Source organism: Hyperolius riggenbachi, chromosome 11 (genome assembly GCF_040937935.1).
Source record: "Hyperolius riggenbachi isolate aHypRig1 chromosome 11, aHypRig1.pri, whole genome shotgun sequence".
Lineage (NCBI taxonomy): Eukaryota > Metazoa > Chordata > Amphibia > Anura > Hyperoliidae > Hyperolius > Hyperolius riggenbachi.
In genome coordinates this window covers 10,196,348-10,223,519 of record NC_090656.1, presented here as the reverse complement: position 1 = coordinate 10,223,519, position 27,172 = coordinate 10,196,348, and the positions used below count along the sequence as shown (strand labels likewise).

At 47.2% G+C, this 27,172-nt stretch overlaps 1 protein-coding gene across 1 annotated transcript in view; it reads right to left on the bottom strand.

The window, feature by feature from the left end:
• Positions 1 to 27,172, bottom strand: part of LOC137538540 (fatty acyl-CoA hydrolase precursor, medium chain-like) — a 59,663-nt gene that overhangs the window by 16,538 nt on the left and 15,953 nt on the right. Inside the window, exons 2-8 of the mRNA XM_068260776.1 lie at positions 24,716 to 24,920; positions 23,683 to 23,821; positions 21,293 to 21,426; positions 17,460 to 17,613; positions 15,615 to 15,728; positions 12,441 to 12,536; positions 11,011 to 11,151 (exon numbers count right to left, since the gene is read on the bottom strand). Coding sequence (XP_068116877.1) covers positions 11,011 to 11,151; positions 12,441 to 12,536; positions 15,615 to 15,728; positions 17,460 to 17,613; positions 21,293 to 21,426; positions 23,683 to 23,821; positions 24,716 to 24,920 — 983 coding nt within the window. The remainder of the gene's footprint in view (positions 1 to 11,010; positions 11,152 to 12,440; positions 12,537 to 15,614; positions 15,729 to 17,459; positions 17,614 to 21,292; positions 21,427 to 23,682; positions 23,822 to 24,715; positions 24,921 to 27,172) is intronic.

Genomic DNA, 27,172 nt, shown 5'->3' with positions numbered 1-27,172 from the left:
GCACAGGCGCTGCACCTCCACCTGCATGAGAGGCGGCTCGCTGGCTGCCTCAACTGCCCCTGCTTCTCTCCCTCCCTCTGCAGAGGAGGGCAGAAGCAACAGAAAAATCGGGCACATCTGGCTAGCTAAATGGGGTAAAAGGGGACCTATCTGGCTATCTATGGGGGGGGGGGGCACACCTGGCTATCTAATGGGGTAAAAGGGGATCTATCTGGCTATCTATGGGGGGGGGCACACCTGGCTATCTAAAGGTTGGCACATTTGGCTATTTAAAGGGGGGCACCTCAGGCTATCTGAATGGGGGAAGGGGGCATTTGTACATTTGACTCCATCCATGACCAGAAAAACATTCTAAAGCGTGACCACGCCCATTTTTGTCCAGGGGGGGAGGCGCAAAAACTGCTCATGTTATGACCTGTGGAGCTAACAGTTTTGCTTCCAAAGGAAATAAATATGTCAGCCTTTATATCCGTCTCACTTCAGGTGTGTTTTAATGTGACACTGAAGCGGGAAAAAAAATGATGATATAATGAATTGGTTGTGTAGTACGGATAATTACTAGAACATTAGTAGCAAAGAAAATACTCTCATATTTTTATTTTCAGTTATATATATTTTTTTTTATAACATTGCTTCATTGTCTAATATTTGCAGTTTACACACTACACTCAACATTCTAAATGATTTCACAGAGCAGGCTAATGACTGTTTGAACTTTCCTCTGCAGAAAAAAACAAAATGTAGCGACAGACAGTTGAGATAATAAATTTCAGAACACAGAGCTCTCTGCAACTTTGAGAGTCAGAGAGATCAGTGAAGCTGTTTTGCATAGATAACAACTGGAGTTTCTTAACTCTTCCTGTACTAGAAACAATATGAGACTCATATCAGTGCTGCTAATGTTCTATTTCTTAGCTGTACTACACATAAAAATCATTATATCATAAGTTTACTTTCTCTTCAGATTCCCTATAATTTGTCGTAATAATAGGCATAAAGACATCCATATGGATTAGGTATGGACAGTAGAGTTGGGCCGAACCTCCGATTTTCGGTTCGCGAACCGGGTTCGCGAACTTTCGCGAAAGGTTCGGTTCGCGTTAAAGTTCGCGAACCGCAATAGACTTCAATGGGGATGCGAACTTTGAAAAAAAAAAATAATTATGCTGGCCACAAAAGTGATGGAAAAGATGTTTCAAGGGGTCTAACACCTGGAGGGGGCATGGCGGAGTGGGATACACGCCAAAAGTCCCCGGGAAAAATCTGGATTTGACGCAAAGCAGCGTTTTAAGGGCAGAAATCACATTGAATGCTAAATGACAGGCCTAACGTGCTTTCAAACATCTTGCATGTGTATACATCAATCAGGTAGTGTAATTAAGGTACTGCTTCACACTGACACACCAAACTCACTGTGTAACGCACCGCAAACAGCTGTTTGTGTAGTGACGGCCGTGCTGGACTGGTGCGCACCATGGCGAGAGTGCAGGTTTTGGTGGCTTTACAGCCCATATGGTCGCCTGGCTGATGTAGCTGAATGACAGAACAGTGACTGTCCAGCTGATCAAATTTGGTCTGACCACAATGAGGCAACGACCTTATTATCGTGGGTGTGCCCCCCGAGACACTCATCTAGGCGCCGGTCATTGCTCCATTGTGATACGCAAGCCCCTTCACCACGGCAAGGTAATGATCACGAAGGGGAATGGGCGCATGTACATGCCTTTTCTTTTGTTGTTGCAGCTGCCCGCAGTGCAGCCAGAAAAATTAGGCAGTCATGTACACGCACCCGAAAAATTATTACAGCGGCCGCTGCTAGCAGCGGCCTAAAAAATTCAGCAATCCGCCTGGAGTCCCGGACCCTGTTGGTGGTGGCGGAGAAGGTAGTGAAGCGGCCTGCAGGCAGACATGCTGTGTGGAGGGACTGGGAGCGACTTAGTCTTCTTGGGGCAGGCCAGGCAGCCAGTCACACGGCGTGCAGGCAGAGATGCTGTATGTGCGGGAGCCGGGGACTGACTTAGTCTTGGGGCGGGCAGCAGCCCTCCGGGATCCATGCCTCATTCATTTTGATAAAGGTGAGGTACTTAACACTTTTGTGACTTAGGCGACTTCTCTTCTCTGTGACAATGCCTCCAGCTGCGCTGAAGGTCCTTTCTGAGAGGACGCTTGCGGCAGGGCAGGAGAGAAGTTGGATGGCAAATTGGGATAGCTCTGGCCACAGGTCAAGCCTGCGCACCCAGTAGTTCAAGGGTTCCTCATCGCTGTTCACAGCAGTGTCTACATCCACACTTAAGGCCAGGTAGTCGGCTACCTGCCGTTCCAGGCGTTGGTGGAGGGTGGATCCGGAAGGGCTACGGCGAGGCGTTGGACTAAAGAACGTCCGCATGTCCGACATCACCATGAGATCGCTGGAGCGTCCTGTCTTTGACTGCGTGGACACGGGAGGAGGATTAGTGGCAGTGGTACCTTGCTGGCGTTGTGCCGTCACATCACCCTTAAAGGCATTGTAAAGCATAGTTGACAGCTGGTTCTGCATGTGCTGCATCCTTTCCACCTTCCGGTGAGTTGGTAACAGGTCCGCCACTTTGTGCCTGTACCGAGGGTCTAGTAGTGTGGCCACCCAGTACAGCTCATTCCCCTTGAGGTTTTTTATACGGGGGTCCCTCAACAGGCAGGACAGCATAAAAGACGACATCTGCACAAAGTCGGATCCAGTACCCTCCATCTCCTCTTGCTCTTCCTCAGTGACGTCAGGTAAGTCAACCTCCTCCCCCCAGCCGCGAACAATACCACGGGAAGGTTGAGCAGCACAAGCCCCTTGCGATGCCTGCTGAGGTTGTTCTCCTGCCGCTGTCCCCTCCTCCTCCTCCTCCTCCTCCTCCCCCAAAGAAACACCTTGCTCATCATCCTCTGAGTCTGATTCGTCTTCTGCACACGACTTCTCTTCTTCCTCCTCCTCCCCCCTCTGTGCTGCCGCAGGTGTTGAGGAAACAGCTGGGTCTGATGAAAATTGGTCCCATGCCTGTTCCTGCCGTAACGGTTCCTGGTCACGCTCATTCACAGCTTCATCCGCCACTCTACGCACAGCACGCTCCAAGAAGTAAGCGTAGGGAATGAAGTCGCTGATGGTGCCCTCACTGCGGCTCACCAGGTTGGTCACCTCCTCAAACGGCCGCATGAGCCTGCATGCATTCTCCATCAGTGTCCAGTTGTCGGGCCAGAACATCCCCATCTTCCCAGACTGTTTCATTCTACTGTAGTTGTAGAGGTAGTGGGTCACGGCTTTCTTCTGTTCTAGCAGGCGGGAGAACATGAGCAGGGTCGAGTTCCAGCGAGTCGGGCTATCGCAAATGAGGCGTCTCACCGGCATGTTGTTTTTGCGCTGAATTTCCGCAAAGCGTGCCATGGCTGTGTAAGACCGCCTCAAATGCCCACAGAACTTCCTGGCCTGCTTCAGGACATTCGCTAAGCCAGGGTACTTTGCCACAAATCTTTGAACCACTAGATTCATGACATGTGCCATGCAGGGTATGTGTGTCAGCTTCCCCATATGCAAAGCGGCAAGCAGATTGCTGCCGTTGTCGCACACCACGTTGCCTATCTCCAGGTGGTGCGGGGTCAGCCACTCATCCACCTGTTTCTTAAGAGCAGCCAGGAGAGCTGCTCCAGTGTGACTCTCCGCTTTGAGACAAGCCATGTCTAAGATGGCGTGACACCGTCGTATCTGGCATGCAGCATAGGCCCTGCGGAGCTGGGGCTGTGTAGCTGGAGATGAGAACTGCCACTCAGCCAAGGAGGAGGAGGACAGCGAAGAGCATGTAGCAGGAGGAGAGGAGGTGGCAGGAGGCCTGCCTGCAAGCCGTGGAGGTGTCACAATTTGGTCCGCTGCGCCCTGCTTGCCATCGTTCACCACCAGGTTCACCCAATGGGCTGTGTAGGTAATGTAGCGGCCCTGCCCGTGCTTGGCAGACCAGGCATCCGTGGTCAGGTGTACCCTTGACCCAACGCTCTTCGCAAGAGATGACACCACTTGCCTCTCAACTTCACGGTGCAGTTGGGGTATGGCCTTTCTCGAAAAATAAGTGCGGCCTGGCATCTTCCACTGCGGTGTTCCGATGGCCACAAATTTACGGAAGGCCTCAGAGTCCACCAGCCGGTATGGTAACAGCTGCCGAGCTAACAGTTCCGCCACGCCAGCTGTCAGACGCCGGGCAAGGGGGTGACTGGCCGAAATTGGCTTCTTCCGCTCAAACATTTCCTTCACGGACACCTGACTGCTGCTGTGGGCAGAGGAGCAGGAACCGCTCAAGGGCAGAGGCGGAGTGGAGGAGGGTGCCTGTGAAGGTGGAAGGGAGAAAGCGGCAGAAGCAGATAATGCACCTGATGGAGGAGGAAGAGGAGAAGGAAGGTGGCTTTGCTTTTGTGTGCTGCTGCTGCTTTTGCTCAGGTGGCCATCCCATTGCTGTTTGTGCCTTTTCTCCAGGTGCCTTCGTAAGGCACTTGTCCCTACGTGAGTGTTGGCCTTTCCACGGCTCAATTTTTGTTGGCAGAGCGAACAGATGGCTTTGGTCCGATCTGAGGCACACACATTAAAAAATTTCCACACCGCTGAGCCACCCTGGGATGTGGGCACTATGGGGACCTCAGCAGCTGATGCTGAAGGGCAAGTTGGCTGGCTGTACATAGGTGGCGATACATGGTGCCGGACACTGCCACCAGCTGTTTCTGACGAAGAGCTGCCCCAGCTTCTTTCAGCAACTTCTCTCCTCCTCCTACTCTCTGACTCCCCCTCTGAACTGTCCCCCTCTTCATCTCCTCTATTGGGTACATACAGAGGATCCCTATCATCGTCATCATCGTAATCATCCTGCCCAGCTTCGCTTGCCTCAGACAAATCCAAACATGCACCAACATCAGTAGGTCCTTCATCCTCCTTACACGTTACATCCATAATGTTGCCGCGTAACTCAGACATATGAGCTGGTGAAAATTCATCTGGCTGTAACAACAATGGCTGTGCATCAGTGATTTCACCACTAAATAATTCTTGCGAAGTGTCAAATGCAGCGGAAGTGGTGCTAGTAGTAGCACTGGTGGCTGAGCAAGATGAGGTGTTCTGTGTCGCTAAATACTCAACCACGTCCTGACAATCTTGGGAGGTGATGGGACGTGCCTTCTTCCGAGCACTGTACTGTGGGCCAGGTCCACACGAAATTACATTTACACGACCTCGCGCAGACCTGCCGGGTGGCCTTCCTCTGGCTCTGCCACTACCTCTTCCTCTACCTGTTTTGTCCATATCGGGTATGCACGGAGTGGTATATCACACTGCGTGCACTCACGTAGGTAGATGGGTTCACTTAACTGCACAGGTATGCACACTGATGCGGTGGGTTCACTGAACAGAACAGGTATACAGTGGCGGGTTCACAGAACAGGTATGCAGTGGTGGGTCCACTGAACAGAACAGGTATGCAGTGGCGGGTTCACTAAACAGAACAGGTATACAGTGGCGGTTCACTAAACAGAACAGGTATGCAGTGGCGGGTCCACTGAACAGAACAGGTATGCAGTGGCGGGTTCACTAAACAGAACAGGTATACAGTGGCGGTTCACTAAACAGAACAGGTATGCAGTGGCGGGTCCACTGAACAGAACAGGTATGCAGTGGCGGGTTCACTAAACAGAACAGGTATGCAGTGGCGGGTCCACTGAACAGAACAGGTATGCAGTGGCGGGTTCACTAAACAGAACAGGTATACAGTGGCGGTTCACTAAACAGAACAGGTATGCAGTGGCGGGTCCACTGAACAGAACAGGTATGCAGTGGCGGGTTCACTAAACAGAACAGGTATGCAGTGGCGGGTCCACTGAACAGAACAGGTATGCAGTGGCGGGTTCACTAAACAGAACAGGTATACAGTGGCGGTTCACTAAACAGAACAGGTATGCAGTGGCGGGTCCACTGAACAGAACAGGTATGCAGTGGCGGGTTCACTTAACTGCACAGGTATGCGCACTGATGCGGTGGGTTCACTGAACAGAACAGGTATGCAGTGGCGGGTTCACTAAACAGAACAGGTATACAGTGGCGGTTCACTAAACAGAACAGGTATGCAGTGGCGGGTCCACTGAACAGAACAGGTATGCAGTGGCGGGTTCACTTAACTGCACAGGTATGCGCACTGATGCGGTGGGTTCACTGAACAGAACAGGTATGCAGTGGCGGGTTCACTAAACAGAACAGGTATGCAGTGGCGGGTCCACTGAACAGAACAGGTATGCAGTGGCGGGTTCACTTAACTGCACAGGTATGCGCACTGATGCGGTGGGTTCACTGAACAGAACAGGTATACAGTGGCGGGTTCACAGAACAGGTATGCAGTGGCGGGTCCACTGAACAGAACAGGTATGCAGTGGCGGGTTCACTAAACAGAACAGGTATACAGTGGCGGTTCACTAAACAGAACAGGTATGCAGTGGCGGGTCCACTGAACAGAACAGGTATGCAGTGGCGGGTTCACTAAACAGAACAGGTATGCAGTGGCGGGTCCACTGAACAGAACAGGTATGCAGTGGCGGGTTCACTAAACAGAACAGGTATACAGTGGCGGTTCACTAAACAGAACAGGTATGCAGTGGCGGGTCCACTGAACAGAACAGGTATGCAGTGGCGGGATCACTTAACTGCACAGGTATGCGCACTGATGCGGTGGGTTCACTGAACAGAACAGGTATGCAGTGGCGGGTTCACTAAACAGAACAGGTATACAGTGGCGGTTCACTAAACAGAACAGGTATGCAGTGGCGGGTCCACTGAACAGAACAGGTATGCAGTGGCGGGTTCACTTAACTGCACAGGTATGCGCACTGATGCGGTGGGTTCACTGAACAGAACAGGTATGCAGTGGCGGTTCACTAAACAGAACAGGTATGCAGTGGCGGGTCCACTGAACAGAACAGGTATGCAGTGGCGGGTTCACTAAACAGAACAGGTATGCAGTGGCGGGTCCACTGAACAGAACAGGTATGCAGTGGCGGGTTCACTAAACAGAACAGGTATACAGTGGCGGGTTCACTAAACAGAACAGGTATGCAGTGGCGGGTCCACTGAACAGAACAGGTATGCAGTGGCGGGTTCACTTAACTGCACAGGTATGCGCACTGATGCGGTGGGTCCACTGAACAGAACAGGTATGCAGTGGCGGATTCACTAAACAGAACAGGTATACAGTGGCGGTTCACTAAACAGAACAGGTATGCAGTGGCGGGTCCACTGAACAGAACAGGTATGCAGTGGCGGGTTCACTTAACTGCACAGGTATGCGCACTGATGCGGTGGGTTCACTGAACAGAACAGGTATGCAGTGGCGGGTTCACTAAACAGAACAGGTATACAGTGGCGGTTCACTAAACAGAACAGGTATGCAGTGGCGGGTCCACTGAACAGAACAGGTATGCAGTGGCGGGTTCACTAAACAGAACAGGTATACAGTGGCGGTTCACTGAACAGAACAGGTATGCAGTGGCAGGTTCACTAAACAGAACAGGTATGCAGTGGCGGGTCCACTGAACAGAACAGGTATGCAGTGGCGGGTTCACTTAACTGCACAGGTATGCGTACTGATGCGGTGGGTCCACTGAACAGAACAGGTATGCAGTGGCGGGTTCACTAAACAGAACAGGTATACAGTGGCGGTTCACTAAACAGAACAGGTATGCAGTGGCGGGTCCACTGAACAGAACAGGTATGCAGTGGTGGGTTCACAGCACAGGTATGCAGTGGTGGGTTCACAGCACAGGTATGCAGTGGTGGGTTCACAGCACAGGTATGCAGTGGTGGGTTCACAGCACAGGTATGCAGTGGTGGGTTCACAGCACAGGTATGCAGTGGTGGGTTCAATGAACAGAACAGGTATGCAGTGGCGGGTTCACTAAACAGAACAGGTATACAGTGGCGGTTCACTAAACAGAACAGGTATGCAGTGGCGGGTCCACTGAACAGAACAGGTATGCAGTGGCGGGTTCACTTAACTGCACAGATATGCGCACTGATGCGGTGGGTTCACTGAACAGAACAGGTATGCAGTGGCGGGTTCACTGAACAGAACAGGTATGCAGTGGCGGGTTCACTGAACAGAACAGGTATACAGTGGCGGTTCACTAAACAGAACAGGTATGCAGTGGCGGGTCCACTGAACAGAACAGGTATGCAGTGGCGGGTTCACTTAACTGCACAGGTATGCGCACTGATGCGGTGGGTTCACTGAACAGAACAGGTATGCAGTGGCGGGTTCACTAAACAGAACAGGTATGCAGTGGCGGGTCCACTGAACAGAACAGGTATGCAGTGGCGGGTTCACTTAACTGCACAGGTATGCGCACTGATGCGGTGGGTTCACTGAACAGAACAGGTATACAGTGGCGGGTTCACAGAACAGGTATGCAGTGGCGGGTCCACTGAACAGAACAGGTATGCAGTGGCGGGTTCACTAAACAGAACAGGTATACAGTGGCGGTTCACTAAACAGAACAGGTATGCAGTGGCGGGTCCACTGAACAGAACAGGTATGCAGTGGCGGGTTCACTAAACAGAACAGGTATGCAGTGGCGGGTCCACTGAACAGAACAGGTATGCAGTGGCGGGTTCACTAAACAGAACAGGTATACAGTGGCGGTTCACTAAACAGAACAGGTATACAGTGGCGGGTCCACTGAACAGAACAGGTATGCAGTGGCGGGTTCACTTAACTGCACAGGTATGCGCACTGATGCGGTGGGTTCACTGAACAGAACAGGTATGCAGTGGCGGGTTCACTAAACAGAACAGGTATACAGTGGCGGTTCACTAAACAGAACAGGTATGCAGTGGCGGGTCCACTGAACAGAACAGGTATGCAGTGGCGGGTTCACTTAACTGCACAGGTATGCGCACTGATGCGGTGGGTTCACTGAACAGAACAGGTATGCAGTGGCGGTTCACTAAACAGAACAGGTATGCAGTGGCGGGTCCACTGAACAGAACAGGTATGCAGTGGCGGGTTCACTAAACAGAACAGGTATGCAGTGGCGGGTTCACTGAACAGAACAGGTATGCAGTGGCGGGTTCACTTAACTGCACAGGTATGCGCACTGATGCGGTGGGTTCACTGAACAGAACAGGTATACAGTGGCGGGTTCACAGAACAGGTATGCAGTGGCGGGTCCACTGAACAGAACAGGTATGCAGTGGCGGGTTCACTAAACAGAACAGGTATACAGTGGCGGTTCACTAAACAGAACAGGTATGCAGTGGCGGGTCCACTGAACAGAACAGGTATGCAGTGGCGGGTTCACTAAACAGAACAGGTATGCGGTGGCGGGTCCACTGAACAGAACAGGTATGCAGTGGCGGGTTCACTAAACAGAACAGGTATACAGTGGCGGTTCACTAAACAGAACAGGTATGCAGTGGCGGGTCCACTGAACAGAACAGGTATGCAGTGGCGGGTTCACTTAACTGCACAGGTATGCGCACTGATGCGGTGGGTTCACTGAACAGAACAGGTATGCAGTGGCGGGTTCACTAAACAGAACAGGTATACAGTGGCGGTTCACTAAACAGAACAGGTATGCAGTGGCGGGTCCACTGAACAGAACAGGTATGCAGTGGCGGGTTCACTAAACAGAACAGGTATGCAGTGGCGGGTCCACTGAACAGAACAGGTATGCAGTGGCGGGTTCACTAAACAGAACAGGTATACAGTGGCGGGTTCACTAAACAGAACAGGTATGCAGTGGCGGGTCCACTGAACAGAACAGGTATGCAGTGGCGGGTCCACTGAACAGAACAGGTATGCAGTGGCGGGTTCACTAAACAGAACAGGTATACAGTGGCGGGTTCACTAAACAGAACAGGTATGCAGTGGCGGGTTCACTTAACTGCACAGGTATGCGCACTGATGCGGTGGGTCCACTGAACAGAACAGGTATGCAGTGGCGGGTTCACTAAACAGAAGAGGTATACAGTGGCGGTTCACTAAACAGAAGAGGTATGCAGTGGCGGGTCCACTGAACAGAACAGGTATGCAGTGGCGGGTTCACTTAACTGCACAGGTATGCGCACTGATGCGGTGGGTTCACTGAACAGAACAGGTATGCAGTGGCGGGTTCACTAACCAGAACAGGTATACAGTGGCGGTTCACTAAACAGAACAGGTATGCAGTGGCGGGTCCACTGAACAGAACAGGTATGCAGTGGCGGGTTCACTAAACAGAACAGGTATACAGTGGCGGTTCACTGAACAGAACAGGTATGCAGTGGCGGGTTCACTAAACAGAACAGGTATGCAGTGGCGGGTCCACTGAACAGAACAGGTATGCAGTGGCGGGTTCACTTAACTGCACAGGTATGCGCACTGATGCGGTGGGTTCACTGAACAGAACAGGTATGCAGTGGCGGGTTCACTAAACAGAACAGGTATACAGTGGCGGTTCACTAAACAGAACAGGTATGCAGTGGCGGGTCCACTGAACAGAACAGGTATGCAGTGGTGGGTTCACAGCACAGGTATGCAGTGGTGGGTTCACAGCACAGGTATGCAGTGGTGGGTTCACAGCACAGGTATGCAGTGGTGGGTTCACAGCACAGGTATGCAGTGGTGGGTTCACAGAACAGGTATGCAGCCAGACAGGAACAAGCTAAGCCTAACTAATCTTTCCCTATGAGAGACAGTCTGCAGCAGCTCGCCCTACTCTGACTAACGCAGGCACACGAGTCACCGTAATGGCCGCCGCTGCCTGCCTTATATAAGGGGGGGTGGGGCTCCAGGGGCTAGTGTAGCCTAATTGGCTACACTGGGCCTGCTGACTGTGATGTAGAGGGTCAAAGTTGACCATCCATGTGCATTATGGGGCGAACCGAACTTCCGCAAACGTTCGCCTGCGGGACGCGAACGCGAACCACTGAAGTTCGCATGGAACCGTTCGCAGGCGAACTGTTCGGCCCAACTCTAATGGACAGGACCACACCTTGGGCAGCATCCAGCCACACTCGTGATTATTAACACCCATCATGAAGGGGACGGAGGCGACGTCCTTCTGCAGCAGCATCTCCTCCGGGGATCTGGGGAGGAATTCTCCATCTACACGTCCAATGAACCTCATTCTATCCTGCAAGAAGACACAAGACAATAAAGGGTCACTCCACCTAGAATGGAAAACACACAAAATAGCTGTGCTCCTCCTACACAGACCATAAACAGGGGAAAGGGTGGTGCAAAGGGGTGTGGCCAAATCAAATGTAAATCAATATTAAACGACCACTATCATGAAAAATCGTAAAATTTCAAAAACACTTACAAATAAGAAGTATGTTTCTTCCAGAGTTAAAGGAGCCATACATTTATTTTCTCCTATGTTGTTGTTAAATACAGTAGGTAGTAGAAATATAAAAGAAACAACCGGTTTTGGACTAGCCCATCCCCTCATGGGGGATTCTCAGGGTTTTCTTTATTTTCAAAAGAACTTAGTAAATGTCAGTTGATCCATCCAACTGCAAAAAAAGTGTGTAGCAAACAGGGAGACTGACCAGCATCTTTGTATAAATCTTTTTCAGGGAGTTTCTTTAGAAATGCCGTGCTGAGAATCCCCCATGAATAAATGGACTAGTCCAAAACCTGTTGGTTCTATTACCTACTATAAGTGACAGCAACCTAGGAGAAAAATAATTTGCGGCTCATTTTAATCTGGAAGAAACATACTTCTTATTTGTATGTGTTTACATGTATTCATATTTTTACCATTTTTCACGATAGTGGCCCTTTAAGCCTTGCGTCCAAGCCCAACCTGTAGCAACGCATAACACAGCAATAAACTGCCAATTAAACCATTTAAAATGCAGGATCTTAGTGTCTGCCAGCCTTACATTGTATTTGTATATGTTAAAGATACCCTGCAACAAAACAAAAAAAACCCTCTGGGGGATACTTACCTGGGGAGGAGCAAGCCTCAGGGTCCCGATGAGGCTTCCTCCTACTCTGTAGCTTGGGGGAATCCAGTATTGGCCCTTCTCGACAAAGCTGACAAGTGACAGGCAATATTTAGCTACCCCTATCCAGCGCATGCGCAGTGGCGGCTCTCCTTTCGGGCTAAGGCAGAAGTAGCTGAGCCCGATCGATCCACTCTACTGCACAGGAGCCAAAGACTTGCTATTTCTGCCTTAACCCGAACGAAGAGCTGCTACTACGCCTGCACTGGATCGCGGTAGGTAAATATTTACCTTGCCGCTGTTCGGGGGGGGGGGGTCACATCGTTGGAATGCCGGGACGGAGGAGACAGGGAAAGCCTCGTTAGGATTCAGAGGCATCCCCCTTCCGAGGTAAGTACCCCCCAGAGGATTTTTTTTAAAGTTACAGGTTTTCTTTTTGAATGATGCACTCTATGTACAGTAGTTTACATACCACAGCCCGATTAATAGTGGTGATGTCCGCTTCCGATTTCTTCCTTAAACAGTCCACCAGTGAGGCTGGATCACAGGATGAGACATTGGCAACAAGCTGCAAGACAGAAGCGCTGTTATACCTATTATTCTGGTCGTTCTTATTGTGAGGGTTTCGAACAGCGATTTCGAACTCCAATGCACAAAGTCAGGGGCCCTCTCACATTTTTGGCACAGTTTAAATAAATGGATGGGACTTGAATCCGGAAACGGGATGTTCATCAAGTAGAACACATTTCTCTGTCCATCCTTAACACTGGCATGGGTGTGGCCACTGAGGGCTGGAGTTGATCCGACTCTTATGGCAGAAAGTGAAGGAAAATTAAGAAACCTCTTGATGAGGGTGAAAGATGAGAGTGCTAAAGTTGGTCTAAGGCTCAATATTAATTAAAAAAAAAAAAAAAACTAAGATCATGGCATCAAGTCCTTGGGCTCCAAGATCACTGCAGACCGAGAATCCAGCCATGGAATTAAAAGACGTTTACTCCTTGGAAGGAAAACAATAACAAACCTTGACAATTTAATAAAAAGAATAGATGTCTCGACCCATATTAGGTATTCTTGCACTAAATTGTTATTATTTTGGCAAAACAATTTGTGCAATCACACAGGAATGCTTAGTGTTTGAGGTTCCTAACTCCGCGGAGGCCATGTTATTCCTTATGTTTCTACTTCCTACAGAAAAAAAAAATCACCTCTCAGTCACATTTTGGTGGCAGCATAACTGACTATACCTGGAAGTGGGAGGATCCCCCTTCCACCTCCGACTGATTGGTAGAAAAGGAGAACAACCTTAGTATGGTGGCAGTTGTTTGAAAATCTCATGTTAAAGAGGAACTCCAGTGAAAATAGTGTAATAAAAAAGTGCTTCATTTTTACAATAATTATGTATAAATGATTTAGTCAGTGTTTGCCCATTGTAACATTTTTCATCTCCCTGATTTACATTCTGACATTTATCACATGGTGACATTTTTACTGCTGGCAGGTGATGTCAGTGGAAGGAGATGCTGCTTGCTTTTTTTGGGCAGTTGGAAACAGCTGTAAACAGCTATTTCCCACAATGTAATGAGGTTCACAAACAGGAAACTGCCAGGACCATGGTCCTCACAGTTTCCTGTGGGGGGGGGGGGGGCTTTCATCACAATATCAGCCATACAGCGCCCCCTGATGATCAGTTTGTGAAAAGGAAAAGATTTCTCATGGGAAAGAGGGTATCAGCTACTGTTGGGATGAAGTTTAATTCTTGGTTACGGTTTCTCTTTAAACTGTTGAGCCATCACAAATCCTGGACACTTTGGGAGATGTACAGAATCTCAGATACCGGACAAAAAAAAAAACTTTATTGGGTCTGCAAGGCAAGTATATGCCCCTAATTCTGGGATATATGCCCCATCTAGTGGTAGTTAGTGTTTCACTTTGGTGGACTATAGAGTTATGAGCTGTAATTATTCAACCTTACTATAGCTATACTGGAGGTTAGGAGGACTTCTGCAAGGCTGGTGGTTGCTCCTGTGTGCGTACTGTTTGGGAAGGGTCCAAGGGTCCAAGGAGGGGGGGGGGGGGGGGGTTATTGGGTGGTAAAATATACTTAGGGTTGAAAATATGAGTAGGTTGGTGGGGAGACCTCTTATGGCTATGTCTGTGTGAGGGAGTTATTCTGCTATGGTTACGCTGTTCCATCTTTACCCATCTTCAAAATATGTACTATTTCTATCTCTGAGTGCATTGTTATTTCATATATAATGTCTTTATATTGTCTGCACTAAGGCGACAGACCCGACTGTAGCTTCAATATTTACCTTTGCTGGCCCCAGCGGGGGCGCTGTGGCTGCTTTCGGCTCGGAAATAGACGGAAATACCCGATCTCCGTCGGGTCCGCTCTACTGTGCAGGCGCCGGAAACTTGCGCCTGCGCAGTAGAGCAGACCCGACGGCGATCGGGTATTTCCGCCTACTTCAGAGCCGACAGCCGTCAGAGCGCCTGCGCAGGAGCCGGGAAGGTAAATATTGACATCACCGCTGCACGGAGGGCTGCAGCGAGACCCCTGAGGGATGGAGGACGGCGTGGGAAGCCTCATTAGGATCCGGAGGCTTCCCCCACCTGAGCTGAGTACCCCCCAGGGGACGTTTTGTCGTTACAGTTCCTCTTTAATGTATGTTATCATTGTAAGTGATTAGCTTGCTCATTTGACACCTAGTTTCAGTAATAAAAAAAAAAATTGAAATAATAATAAAATGCATAGATGTCACCTTGTCGTTGTCAACAAAGGTTCATATATTCAAAGCCGTGGTTTCTCCAGAGTAATGTATGGTTGTTGTGAGAGTTGGACCTAGAGCTAGTTTCATGAGTACTAACCCAGGCTATTTAGAGGCTCCCATACTCTATGCACACTGTTGCAAGGCACTGTGTATTGACCTGAGGATGCGGTTTAGTTCCCATGAAACGCATTATCTATCTGTGTTTTGTATTAAAAAAAAAATTCCAGTTGAACTAGTGCCCTGTCTTCTGGAGATGTAAGAGAATACCTCTCTTTTTTATGATTTTTTTATGCCAATAAAAAACTATTGTTTAATACTCTGGGAGCCTCCATCCCCACAAATGTCCAGGCAGACCTCCTTTGGAGGTACAAGGTGAACAGAGGCGCCAAAAGAGTAAAAATAGATAAAACTTTTAAGATAGGGAGGCCGTGGTGGACTTACCTTCTCCAAGTAAACACAAAAATGTATTAACATCTAAAACACAGAACATTTATTGATACACTCCAAGGTTCTTTGCAACGCATTTCGCAGGTATGACCCTGCTTCATCAGGCAATGGGGTAGGAGTATATGGCAAATGCAGGTCTCAGTCTGGGACAGACGCCTCTGTAGGAGAGCGACCATCCAGCATCCGGCAGGATCTGAACGGGGAAGGTTTATTCCCCACAAGCTTGGTTGCAGATATCTGAAACCCATGCTTGTGAGCATACAATTATATACTTACAATTACCCCTAAGCTGCTTGTGAGTGAGTATACAATTATATACCTACAATTAACCCTTTCTACCGAGTCTGATTTTGGGGACCACCATTTAGAAGGTATGGCTGCCAACCAACATTAGTGGTGAATTCTGGACTTGCTTGGAAAATACTCACGTTACGGATGAAGCTGCCGTCTTCCGGCTTATTTTCAATGAGAAATGACATGAGGACGACCCCACTCTCAGCGATTGCTCTGTGGAACAGGCCTCGGGCTAAAGGTGACAGAACCTGGCATGGAGTGACCAAATAGCTCCCGTTTAGCCAAACTGTGACAAGCAAGAACAGAACAGACAAGTACATGATGCATTACACATATTCCTCCGCACTAAAACAGAAATGGAGGCAGAGCTGGATTTACCATAAGGCACTATAGGCACATGCCTACAGGCGCTTGATGATGGAAAAGCGGCTCACGCCCCTTCCCTAAGTGCCTCCCTCCTGCTTTATCTATGCAGAGTCCCGAGCAGAGTGTAATTGAGAGGTTACTCACTTGGGTCTCAGTATTTCACTGACCTGATCTCTCTTCAGTCAGGGATAGCTCTGGCTACCTAATACTAAGGGGTACCTGTAGCTACCTATGACGGGCAAGGGAACTAAGGGAGAACTGACAGCTGGACAGGCAGCACACTTGCCGTGTCGCTCAGCAGGTGTTTGTGGGTTCATGGAGGGTGACGTCTGGGGTTCCAGGACATCTTTGCCTATAGGCTCTTGTGGTGTAAATCTGGGCCTGAATGGAAGTCTAAAGCTGGCCATAGATTGGTCAGTGTAGCCAAAATTATTATCTTATCAGAGACGGACGTATCTGATTGAATCCCTCCATACACTACTACCAGATTTTTCATAGATTTCAGCATAAAACCTGCAGGGTCTCCCAGTGTCAACTCAACGCCCGACCACTCAAACCTTCCCCGATTTGTACAAGAGTGGCCAACTGCACCTGAGCAAATATGGCTGCACCTGCACAGTAAGGAGAAGCCGCTCCTCCACGAATGGCTCCATGCAGGAGCGTAACAAGAGAGGAGCAGCCCCCTGCGACCAGGGGGGCCCAGAGCTATGGGGGCCCCTAACTACTAGCCATCCCTTCCTCCCATACAGGGGACTATCCTTCAGATCAGGCGTTTTTGTAGCTACACTTGTTATGGGAGTGAAGATCATGATGGCCATACTTGTTTTATGACCCTTGTGAGATGGGTCCCCAGGCCATGAAGGGCACTAAGGGTAGGTAAGAGGAGGGGTATAAACATTGGGGGGCCCCATCAAATTTTGTCAGGGGGCCCCATGAATTATAGTTATGCCACTGGCTCCATGCTACTGCGCAGGTGGGGCCCTCTTTATTCAGGTGCAGTACAACCACGCTCATGCACAAATAGGAGCGCAGACGTGATCTACAAAAGGGTTCCGAGCAGCAGCAGTGGTTTTATGGAGGAAGTGGGAAGCCTCTGGAGTATCGAGAGGCTTCCCTCTTTATAGGTAAGTATCTACAGTATTTTTGGACTATAAAACGCACCTAGGTTTAGAGGACAAAAACTAGAAGAAAAAAATATATACTAAACCTGGTGCATGGGCATCTTGTGGATTATGCCCCCTTGTACATCTTGTGCCTCCCTGTGTCCTCCTCTGTCCCCCTTGTGTCCTCCTCTATGCCCCTTTGTGTCCCCGTGTCCTCCTCTGCATGGGCACATTACAGGAAGTCCCCGACATTGCGGCGGGTTGGAGGTCGGTATTGGCAGGCAGCTCCCTGCCTTTGGACTGTAAGATGCAGTGACTTTTTTCACCCATTTTAGGGGGAGAAAAATACAGTATCTTTTTTGTTTGTATACAGTACGTCTTGTGTTTGCTTGAAGGATACACTACCAGTCTACATTCATCTCAACCCAGTAATCTATGGAGTATAAGTGATGGATTTATCTCCATAGAGTCCGTCAGCACCCACAACCACAACATGATCCAAACACTTACCAGTGCTGAGACACTGACCGCACCAGCCGATTCACCAAATATAGTCACAGACTCGGGGTTCCCTCCGAACTCCTCAATGTTGTCCTGCACCCACTCCAGAGCCTTCACCTGGTCCAGGAACCCATAATTTCCAGAGGCCTGTTCATCTCCAGTGCTGGGGAATGACAACAAAATAATATTGAAATTCAACCCAAGGCTCATATCTAAATTGAATGTTATTATTTTCATTTTTTTATTTATATAGCACCAACATCCTCCGTAGTGCTGTACATAGTATAAAACAGATAGTGGGTAGCATAGATATGTGAGACGTTCAAAACAATGGTCCTGTACAATCAGGACGTCAAGCAATACAAATACATACAGGGCCGGGCCGAGGCATAGGCTGGAGAGGCTCCAGCCTCAGGGCGCAGTGTAGGAGGGGGCGCACAATTCATTCAGCTGTCATTCCTAATTGTGTTTGAAGCAGAAAGAAATAAGAAAAGGGGATACATGGCAGTGACTGCAAGCCAGATAACTAGATATTAAGGTGTTGGGGAGGTTGTGGGCCCTGTGGCGCCTCTTAGTCTAATAGCAATCAGTGTGTGATGGCTGGGGTGGGAGGGATGGAGGGGCGCACTTTGGTGTCTCAGCCTTGGGTGCTGGAGGACCTTGTCCCGTCCCTGCTCTGAATACATACATAGTTGATGTGTGGTGTGAGACCTCACTTATAATGGTACGTACAAACTCATATGATAACTTACAGCAGAATAAGAAACACTAGGAGGAGGTCACTGCCCTTGCAAGCTTACAATCTAGAGCAGAAGTGGTAGTGGGGTGGAGAGAGACACTGGAGAAGGAGACACAAGGGTTAACAGATGAGGCAGTGATCCTCCAATGCTACCTATAGCAAATGATAGGCTTGTCTGAACAGGTGCTTTTTAAGAGGACATTTGAAGTTTTCCAGGCTCAGAGCATGACGGAAAGGCCGTGGGAGAGAGTTCCAAAGGAGAAGTGATGCTCATGAGAAGTCCTGGATGCGATAGTAAGAGGAGTTGACCAAGCTAGAGGGCAAGAGGGTCCCCTGGGAGGAGCAAAGGTTCAGAGTGGGGTGGTATCTAAAGATCTATGAGGAAATGTAAGGGGGTGGCAACTTCAATAGAGCTTTTTATGATAGGGTGAGGAATTTAAGCTGGATCCTTTAGGTCACACATGTCAAACTCCGGCCCGTGGGCCAAATCTGGCCCTCTGAGCCATTCAATTTGGCCCTCAAGTGGTTTCCCCACTTTACATTATGTTTGGCCCACTCTAGACCACCAGGAAAGCTATGTTGGAGGTGAAGCCCCGAAACACCAGGGAAGCCATATGGGGCATATGGGGGAAATAACTAAATACTAGGGAGCTGTATAGGGGAGGGAGTGGGGCTCTAGACACCAGGGAACTGTATAGGGGAGGGAGGACCACTAGACAACCGGGAACTGTATAGGGGCTGAAGGGGGGGGGGGCGTTAGACACCTGGGAACTTTATAAGGGAGGAAGGTGGCCAGTGACTTGCTCCCAGTGTATCATTTTGGCCCACTTTGTACTTGAGTTTGACACCCCTGCTTTAGGTAATAGCTATCCACCAGAGAGATTCGCCGAGAGGAGCTAAATGTACTTGGTAGTTTAGTAAGCAGAATGCCCACATGTTACCTTATGCAAATACAAATCCTGTGGCTACAAAATGTAGCCACATGACCTTAAGGAGCCCCTCCACTGGCTGGGGACGGGTTGCATCACAATCTCGCTTTCATAGTGTGAAAGGGCCCTTAAAGCCCTCTAGTAAAAAAACAAAAAACGGTGTTTCTAGAGTTTTGTGTTAGTTATTGCATTATCCTATTTGTGCTTTGAAACAGGAGTGTATAGGGAGCAGGGAGTTCCAGAGCTGTGGGGGGCCTCTACTTCTTAGCATTCCTCCAGTACAAAGGCCCATACTCCAGACCAGGTATTGATATAGCCACACTTGTTACATGAGAGGGCCTCAAAGCTCTGGAAGTCACAAAGGGAAGGAGGAATGTAAATGTAGGGGGATCCCATAAAAGTTTAGCTGGGTAGCCCTACAACTGATAATGCGTGCGTGAAAAAAAGGGTGCCAGGTTATCCAGCTGTTATCCATCAGCTGGATAACAAAGTGGCGCTGGTAAATAACGAAATCTCAATAACGATAAACATAATTAACAAAATTGGTTAACAAGAAATACTGTTAATAACGAAAAGATATTAACATTAAAAATCGTTACGTAATTCAAAAATACAGCTTAACCCAACCCTACTTTTACCCAGAACCCACCCCTGGTGGCGCCTAAACCTAACCACTCCCCTGGTGGTGCCTAACCCTAACCACCCCCATCAGTGGTGCCTAACCCTAACCAGCCCCTGGTGGTGCCTAACCCCATCCACCCCCTCCCAGTGGTGCCCAACCCTACTCTCACACAGAACCCTCCCCTGGTGGTGCCTAAACCTAACCACTCCCCTAGTGGTGCCTGACCCCATCCACCCCCTCCCAGTGGTGCCCAACCCTAGCCCCCCCTCCCATAAATGCATTAGAGTCTATGGCAGGGCCTTTTCATCCCCTAACCGCCGGCGCCCTTTTTTCCTACTTCCCTGATAATTACCTCAATGCTTTCAAAGATCACAAACAGCCAGTTTTTGCTCAATAATGCCTATCTGTTACTTTCAGTCTTTAAATAAGCCGGGGAAACAGACATGTCCTCCCTTCTAAAGCTGTGCCAGCAATCGGGGTTGTCAATTACAGGCAGCTTGGAAATAGCGCACTCACGTTCTGCAGTTATTGTATTTTATTGGCCCAAGCTGCACACATTTGCATACACATATCATATAATTGTGCATCAGTTTAGAAGTTTTTTGCATCTGATTGACCATCCCTGCCTGCAAAGACATGTTTTCCAGAACCCACCCACTCTATTGACCCTGCAGCTATCATGCATTTGACTGCATCAGCTTACTTCCTAGGGTAGTAGTCGTAGTGTTGACAAGATGGATACAGTGAATTTTATGGATGTTTGCAGCTGGTAACTTTCAAAAATCAGAACATTTTCAAAAGTAGTAAATTACATTTATAATACACAAATTAAAATGTGTTCCTCCTCCCATTCCCCCCCCCCCCCCCCCCCATTTACATATAATGCACCAAAACTTCAACCAATGGGCCGGGGTATAAGATTGAGCCAAAACTTTTTTTGATGATCAAAAAGGCATCACATTTGACTTTTGTACACAATTCTTCAAATTCATATAGATCAAGTATTCACAAGCAACTTCACATGCAGAGTCCCAAATAATGACCTGAAACGTGTTTCGCGGTAAACCACCGCTTCCTCAGAGGCACACAAAATAACATATACAGTCAGTACCTTTAAGCATAAAGGCTTCATTTGTACCTGTGATGCTGCCAATACCGTCATTCTGAGTGCTTCCCTCCTCACTAGTGAGATGCGGTCACAGAGCACTGGTATAGGTAGCATCACAGATACAGATAAAGCCCTTATGCTTTAAGGAGCTGACTGCATATGTTATTTCGTGTACCTCCGAGGAAGTGGTAGTTCACCGCGAAACACGTCGGGCAATTATTTGGCACTCTCCACGTGAAGTTGTTTGTGAATCTTTGATCTGTATGAATCTGAAGAGTTTTGTACAAGAACTAAATGGGATGATCAGCAAAACACTGTTTTGGCTCCATTTGAAAGCCCAATTGTTGAACTTTTAGTGCATTATAAGTAAATAACATGTGTCCATGATCCAATGACAAGTCATGGAGCTTTTCTCTTTTACATTGTAAGATTTTTCCTACTTACCTGAAGAACCCCCAAAATCCCAGCCTGTGCTGGATGGTGACCACTACGACATCCTCATAGGCACTAAGTGCAGAGCCCTCAAACATGATTGTTCCTCCTGACCGTAGTCCTCCACCATGTATGAAAACCATGACCTGGGGACATGGGAGGGACAACAGAGATTATACAGGTGGTTAGACTGGGTGTGTTTTCTTATCATACAGAACTGGGCTGTCCAACGCCAGTCCTCAAGGGTCGAGGTCCTCATACATTTTTGACACACCTCAAATTAATTGATGGGATTGAATCAGGAGAGGTTTGGTCCATCAAGTAGAAGACATTTCTCCATTTTTCAGCCCATCCTAAACACTGGCATGGATATGACTCTCGAGGACTGGAGTTGGATAGCTCTGATATAGAAATTGCTGTGACTCTGAAGTAAACTTGGACAATATTATCTCAACACATGATGACGTAAACTAAGCATACAGGAAGTACATCATCTATGAAAACTGAATGACAAAATGATATCTGTTCTACAGCTACAACCAGAAATACATTCATACTACTTCCCTCGCTAGGTATTAACATCTATAAAACCAATCTGCAAGCAAAGCAAATAGGTTGAAGCAGACGTTAGTATATTTTATACTGATACCTTCAAGGGTGCCCAACTTGCCTTTATAGATATATCCAGACTCAAACCACCAGAGCTGCAGCCACTTGGGTGCGCTCAGAAGGCATTAGCAGTGTTGGGGAGTCTTGCCCAATGTCTCCTTACTGAACAGGAAGAGCTGAGATTTGAACCCAGGTCGCCTGTGTCAGAGTCAGAGTCCTTAACCCTTACACTATCCAGCCGCTGGTCAGGAAATCAGACGCCATTACCGCCACTCATTCAAATCAGCCCTTGCGACCAAGATTTTCCAGCATGCACGATCAATTATTTTGACCAGTTTTGTCCAGAAATCAATCAAAGACTGACCGACAGCACTCATTCTACTCTGATTAGATAAAATTATTGGATTGGACGGTCGATCTGCATGCAAAATACAGAGGCGTAGCTATGGGTGGGCAAGGGGGAACATGTGTCCCCGGGTGCAGCACTGTGAAGGAGCTCAGCACAGTCACTGCACCCCCACATGCCTAAGCTACGACTCGCTGGCTGCCTGAAGTGCCCTTGCTTCTCTCCCTCCCTCTGCAGAGGAGTGCAGAAGCGTTCATAGCAGCAGAAAAAGTCACCACCTATGCATAGCTCCCAACTGTCCCTTTTTTTCGGAGGGACAGTACCTTTTTGGAAGCCCTGTCCCTCTGTCCCTTTTTCCCTCTCATTTGTCCCTCTTTCAGGACTTTGTCCCTCTTTCTATATAAATATATAGATTTCTATACTAAAAATGTGTTTGATTGACTCTGAACTTTATTCACATCCTTTAAATTGATATATTACTAATTTTAAAATGTCACTATGAAGGAAAATGAACCAGGACAGAAAGGACCAGTGTGGTTTGAATGATAAAACAACATTATTTTTCTTATGAGATCTTTATGGTATGCGTGACTAGGGACATGGTGGGGCGTGACAAGGGGTGTGGCAAGGGCGTGGCTTAAGTGTCCCTTTTTCTCATCTCAAAAAGTTGGGAGGTATGCCTATGACCACAACCACGTTCTGATGTGTTGCCACGCCCTTTTCGTCCAGAGGAGGCACAAAAACGTTGTCCCTGGGTGCTGAAAACCCTAGCTACTGCTCTGGCAAATCGAGTAATGTATTGGGCACCCACAGAGGTGGTAAAAGTGGACAGTCATTGGCAAATCACAATTGGGTGTGTGTATGCACCCTTAAGCCAGGTACACACTTTCAGTTATGATTGGCCAATCACTGACCAATTTTAAGACCTCCATGTAGTATGAGGGTTTATGTATACAATCTGCTCATAGTATTCAATATCTGTTGCTCCTCATACTACATAGAGGTGGTAAAATCGGTGAGTGATTGGCCAATCATAATTGAAGGTGTGTTCTAGACTTTACTGATATTAACTTTATGTTGTCCAAGTCTGTTCAGCACTCCATTATTCCATTTAGCTTATATTCTGTCTCTTTCCCTGGATTTGGGACATACATCAGGCACCTTATACTGATAAAGCATGGGAACTCGGCACTGATTGTTGAGTGCTTAAAGCCTGGTACACACATCCAATTTTTACCAATGATTGGTACATTTTACCATTTCCATGTAGTATAAGAGCTTACCTACACAAAACTGTTCATAGAATTCAAAATCTGTTGGCCCTCACACTATATGAAGGTGGTAAAATTGGTCAGTGATTGGGCAATCAAAATTGCATGTGAATGCACCCTCAGGCTTTTAGTCTACCCCTGAACCTTTCAGCAGCAGGACGCTGGGATCTTCTCACCGGCAACTTGGCATCCGTCTCCCTGTTTGCCGGTGTGAAAACATTGAGGTAGAGGCAGTCTTCCGACAAGGGCGGTGTCGATAAATCCCTGTCAAATTCTTTCAGCAAGCGTACTATTGACTCTCTGGATTGGACACACCTGAAAGACAGGAATATTAAAGAGGCCCTGTAGTGACATACAGTAGAATGCAGTAAATGATTCAGGATACCCACTTTTATTGTATCCTGGTTTCAACATCACAAATACTTACTATAGCTTTATATAGCTGTATATTGGTATGTAGCTCTTCTCTCCCACTGAGGCTTATGCTAGACTGCTTAACTAATCCGAATCCCCCCTCCCCCCTCCTCCCCTGAGTATTCTGGTAAACCAGGTATATTTTGTACTGGCATTAGAACTCTCAGTAAGGGCTTGTTCACACTAAGTGTGTTTTTCGGGTTTTTTTAAGATTTCAAAATTGCCTTAAAAGCGCTTGTGCAATGATTCCCTATGAGAGAGTTCACATATGAGCGGTTCGATTCCGATCCGCTCACCAAAGCGCTGCCTGTACCATTTTTGGGGCGATTTGCCTCAATGGAAGGTATAGGGAAATCGCAAAGCGCTTGAAAAAGCACTTTGCATAGTGCTTTCCCGAGCGCTTTTAAGAATAAATGCATTGTATTTATTCTTTTCCGGGTCAAAGAGTTCACTTCCTGACTTGAGTCAGGAAGTGAAAAAACGAATCTCTCTGCAAAAGCGCTTAGAAAAGCGATTTACAAAAAAATCGCAACGCACAGGTAAGCGCCAGGAGGTGCTAAAACAAAATTGCAAAACGCTGGTGTCAGTGATTGCGATTTATGATTTAAACACGGCCAAAACAAGCAGTCTGCAGAGCTGCACCTGACAGGACAAAGAGGTCACCACCAGTGATAAATGTCAGAATGTAAATCAGGGAGAGGAAAGAGTCTGCAATGGGCAAACACTGACTGTATCATTTCTAAAAGAATATCATTCATGATCTGTAATGTATGTAGGAACGATAGGACCACTTACATGGCCGGGTATGTAGAGGCCTCCCTCACTGAGCTCCAGGGCTCCGGCGGTTCCGGGGCTGCAAGCCGTAAAGGTCCAGTCGGTGGTTTGGCGAAGGGGATGCCATAAAAAGCGTGCACGGTTCTCTCCGTGTCTTTCACAGCTGCGACTATCCCACGCACCTTCCCGTACTTTGTGTCCACCAGGGGCTTATCCTCCAGCTCACCTGAGAAGAAGGATAAGCCAAATTTAAAAAATAGTGTTCTCCATTTTAAAGAACAAGTGACACCCATGCTAACCTAAAAATGAAAAACACATAAATAAGTAGATAAATACTAGTTCTACTTACATAACAGATGTATTGCACTGTCCACGTTATGATTCCTGTGAATGTTATAAAGAAAAAGCAGAGAATCCTATTCTAGGCAGTTTCCATATTGGTTACATTTGAATGAAGCTAATTCTGACATCATTTCCTCCCTCACTCTTCTTTTCTCTTCTTGCTAATTACGTATTTGTTACCCGCCCTCCTCCCAGAGTCTTCAGACACTCCCACTGAGGTCTATACTAGGAAGTGCACTGTCTTATGTCATTAGAAGGAGAGGGAAATAAAGGGAAGAGGAGGAATATATTAAAGATAAAAAGTCCCCCTCAGCATGCAACTGTTTTGCCAGCCAATGGCAATGGCAATTAAAGGGCCAGTGCTCCTAAGGTACCGGTATGTGATAAATCCAAAATCATAACAGCAGAAAACGTTTTAAAAGTTTTAAATGCAGGATTAGCATCTTTATCACTTAATACTCTCAGACCAGTTGCTGTTGAAATTTGACTTTTATGGTGACAACCCCACTTTAAGGCATAATATTGATGATGAAATTCAGCATTACAACCCATACTGGCTACAGCTTATGCTGCAAAAACAATACTAAATGGACAGTATACGGCACAGCAGAGATGACTTAAAGAGACACTGAAGCGAAAAAAAGACACACATTAAGATCAGATACATCAGTGTAATTGTTTCCAGTACAGGAAGAGTTAAGAAACTCCAGTTGTTATCTCTATGCAAAAGCCATTAATCTCTACGACTTTCAAAGTCGTGGAGAGGGCTGTCTTCTGACTTTTATTATCTCAACTGTAAGTGAACAGTTTTCTTTTTATCTGCCAAAGGAGAGGTCATTAGTTCACAGACTGCTCTGAAAGAATCATTTTGAATGCTGAGTGTTGTGTAATCTGCACATATTATAGAATGATGTAATGTTAGAAAACACACTATATACCTGAAAATAAAAATATGAGAATATTTTCTTTGCTGCTAATCTTCTAGTAATTATTCATAGTACACAACCAATTCATTATATCATATATTTTTTTTGCTTCAGTGTCTCTTTAAATCTGTTCTTCTGTAATTTTTAATAATCTACTGGTTCCTGTTCCTCTCTGTGTGTCTTGGTTGTATTACTCCATGTTTAAAGGGAATTTGTGTTTTGAAAATTTGTTCTATTTATTAATTTATTTATTTTTATTATTTAAAATGTCTTCATCATTAAAAAGATATATATTAAACGTTGGCACAAATAAGATATTAGAAATAAATGTTTCAGCGTTTTAGAACAACCTTCAACCTCTCACCTGGTAAAAGGTTCTGAACAGAAGAAGTTGTTTTCCTGATGCTTCTAAAGTAAAGTCCCCAGACTGACTGACCAAGTCCTATTATTCCTTATGAAGCTTTTTGAGCTTTCTTGCACTGCAGCAGGAAGGAGACCTTTCTTTAACCTACAAAGTGCCCCAGTCAATATAAAAAATGTAGGAATTTCTCAAATAAACACTAAAATCCTAAAGGGAACCCGAGGTAAGAGATAAATGGAGGCTAATATACAGTATGTACTTCCTTTCAAACAATGCACGTTGCCTAATGAGCTTAAAAACCAAATTCTTGGTAAATAGAGGAGGTAGTGGTGGACTTACCTCCTCCAAGTAGACACACAACGTCTGTAGTAAAGACAGTCCAATATATTTTATTTATGAACTCCAAATATGCAACACGTTTCACAGGTTTGATCAGAGGTGCCTGGCTCTTCAACTGACCACATATGCTATTGCTCCGTTGTTATTGCCTGATAAAGCGGGATCAAACCTGTGAAACGCGTTGCATATTTGGAGTCCATAAATAAAATATATTGACTGTCTTTACTACAGTTGTGTGTCTACTTGGAGGAGGTAAGTCCACCACTGCCTCCTCTATTTACCAAGAATTTGGTTTTTAAGCTTATTTAGCTTCCTTTTATCCTCTTGGCGCCTCTGTTCTCCTGCATAATATTTAGTCCACCCTGGGTGGAGGGTTGAACCCCCTTTTTCTCATCAACTTCTTATTCCTGAGTGGGGTCAGGAAAATCTCCCCACCTGCCTTTACAGTGGTTGCCTAATGGTAACCCTGGTTTGTGAGTATTAATATTTACTCTATCTAGTAACCATTTA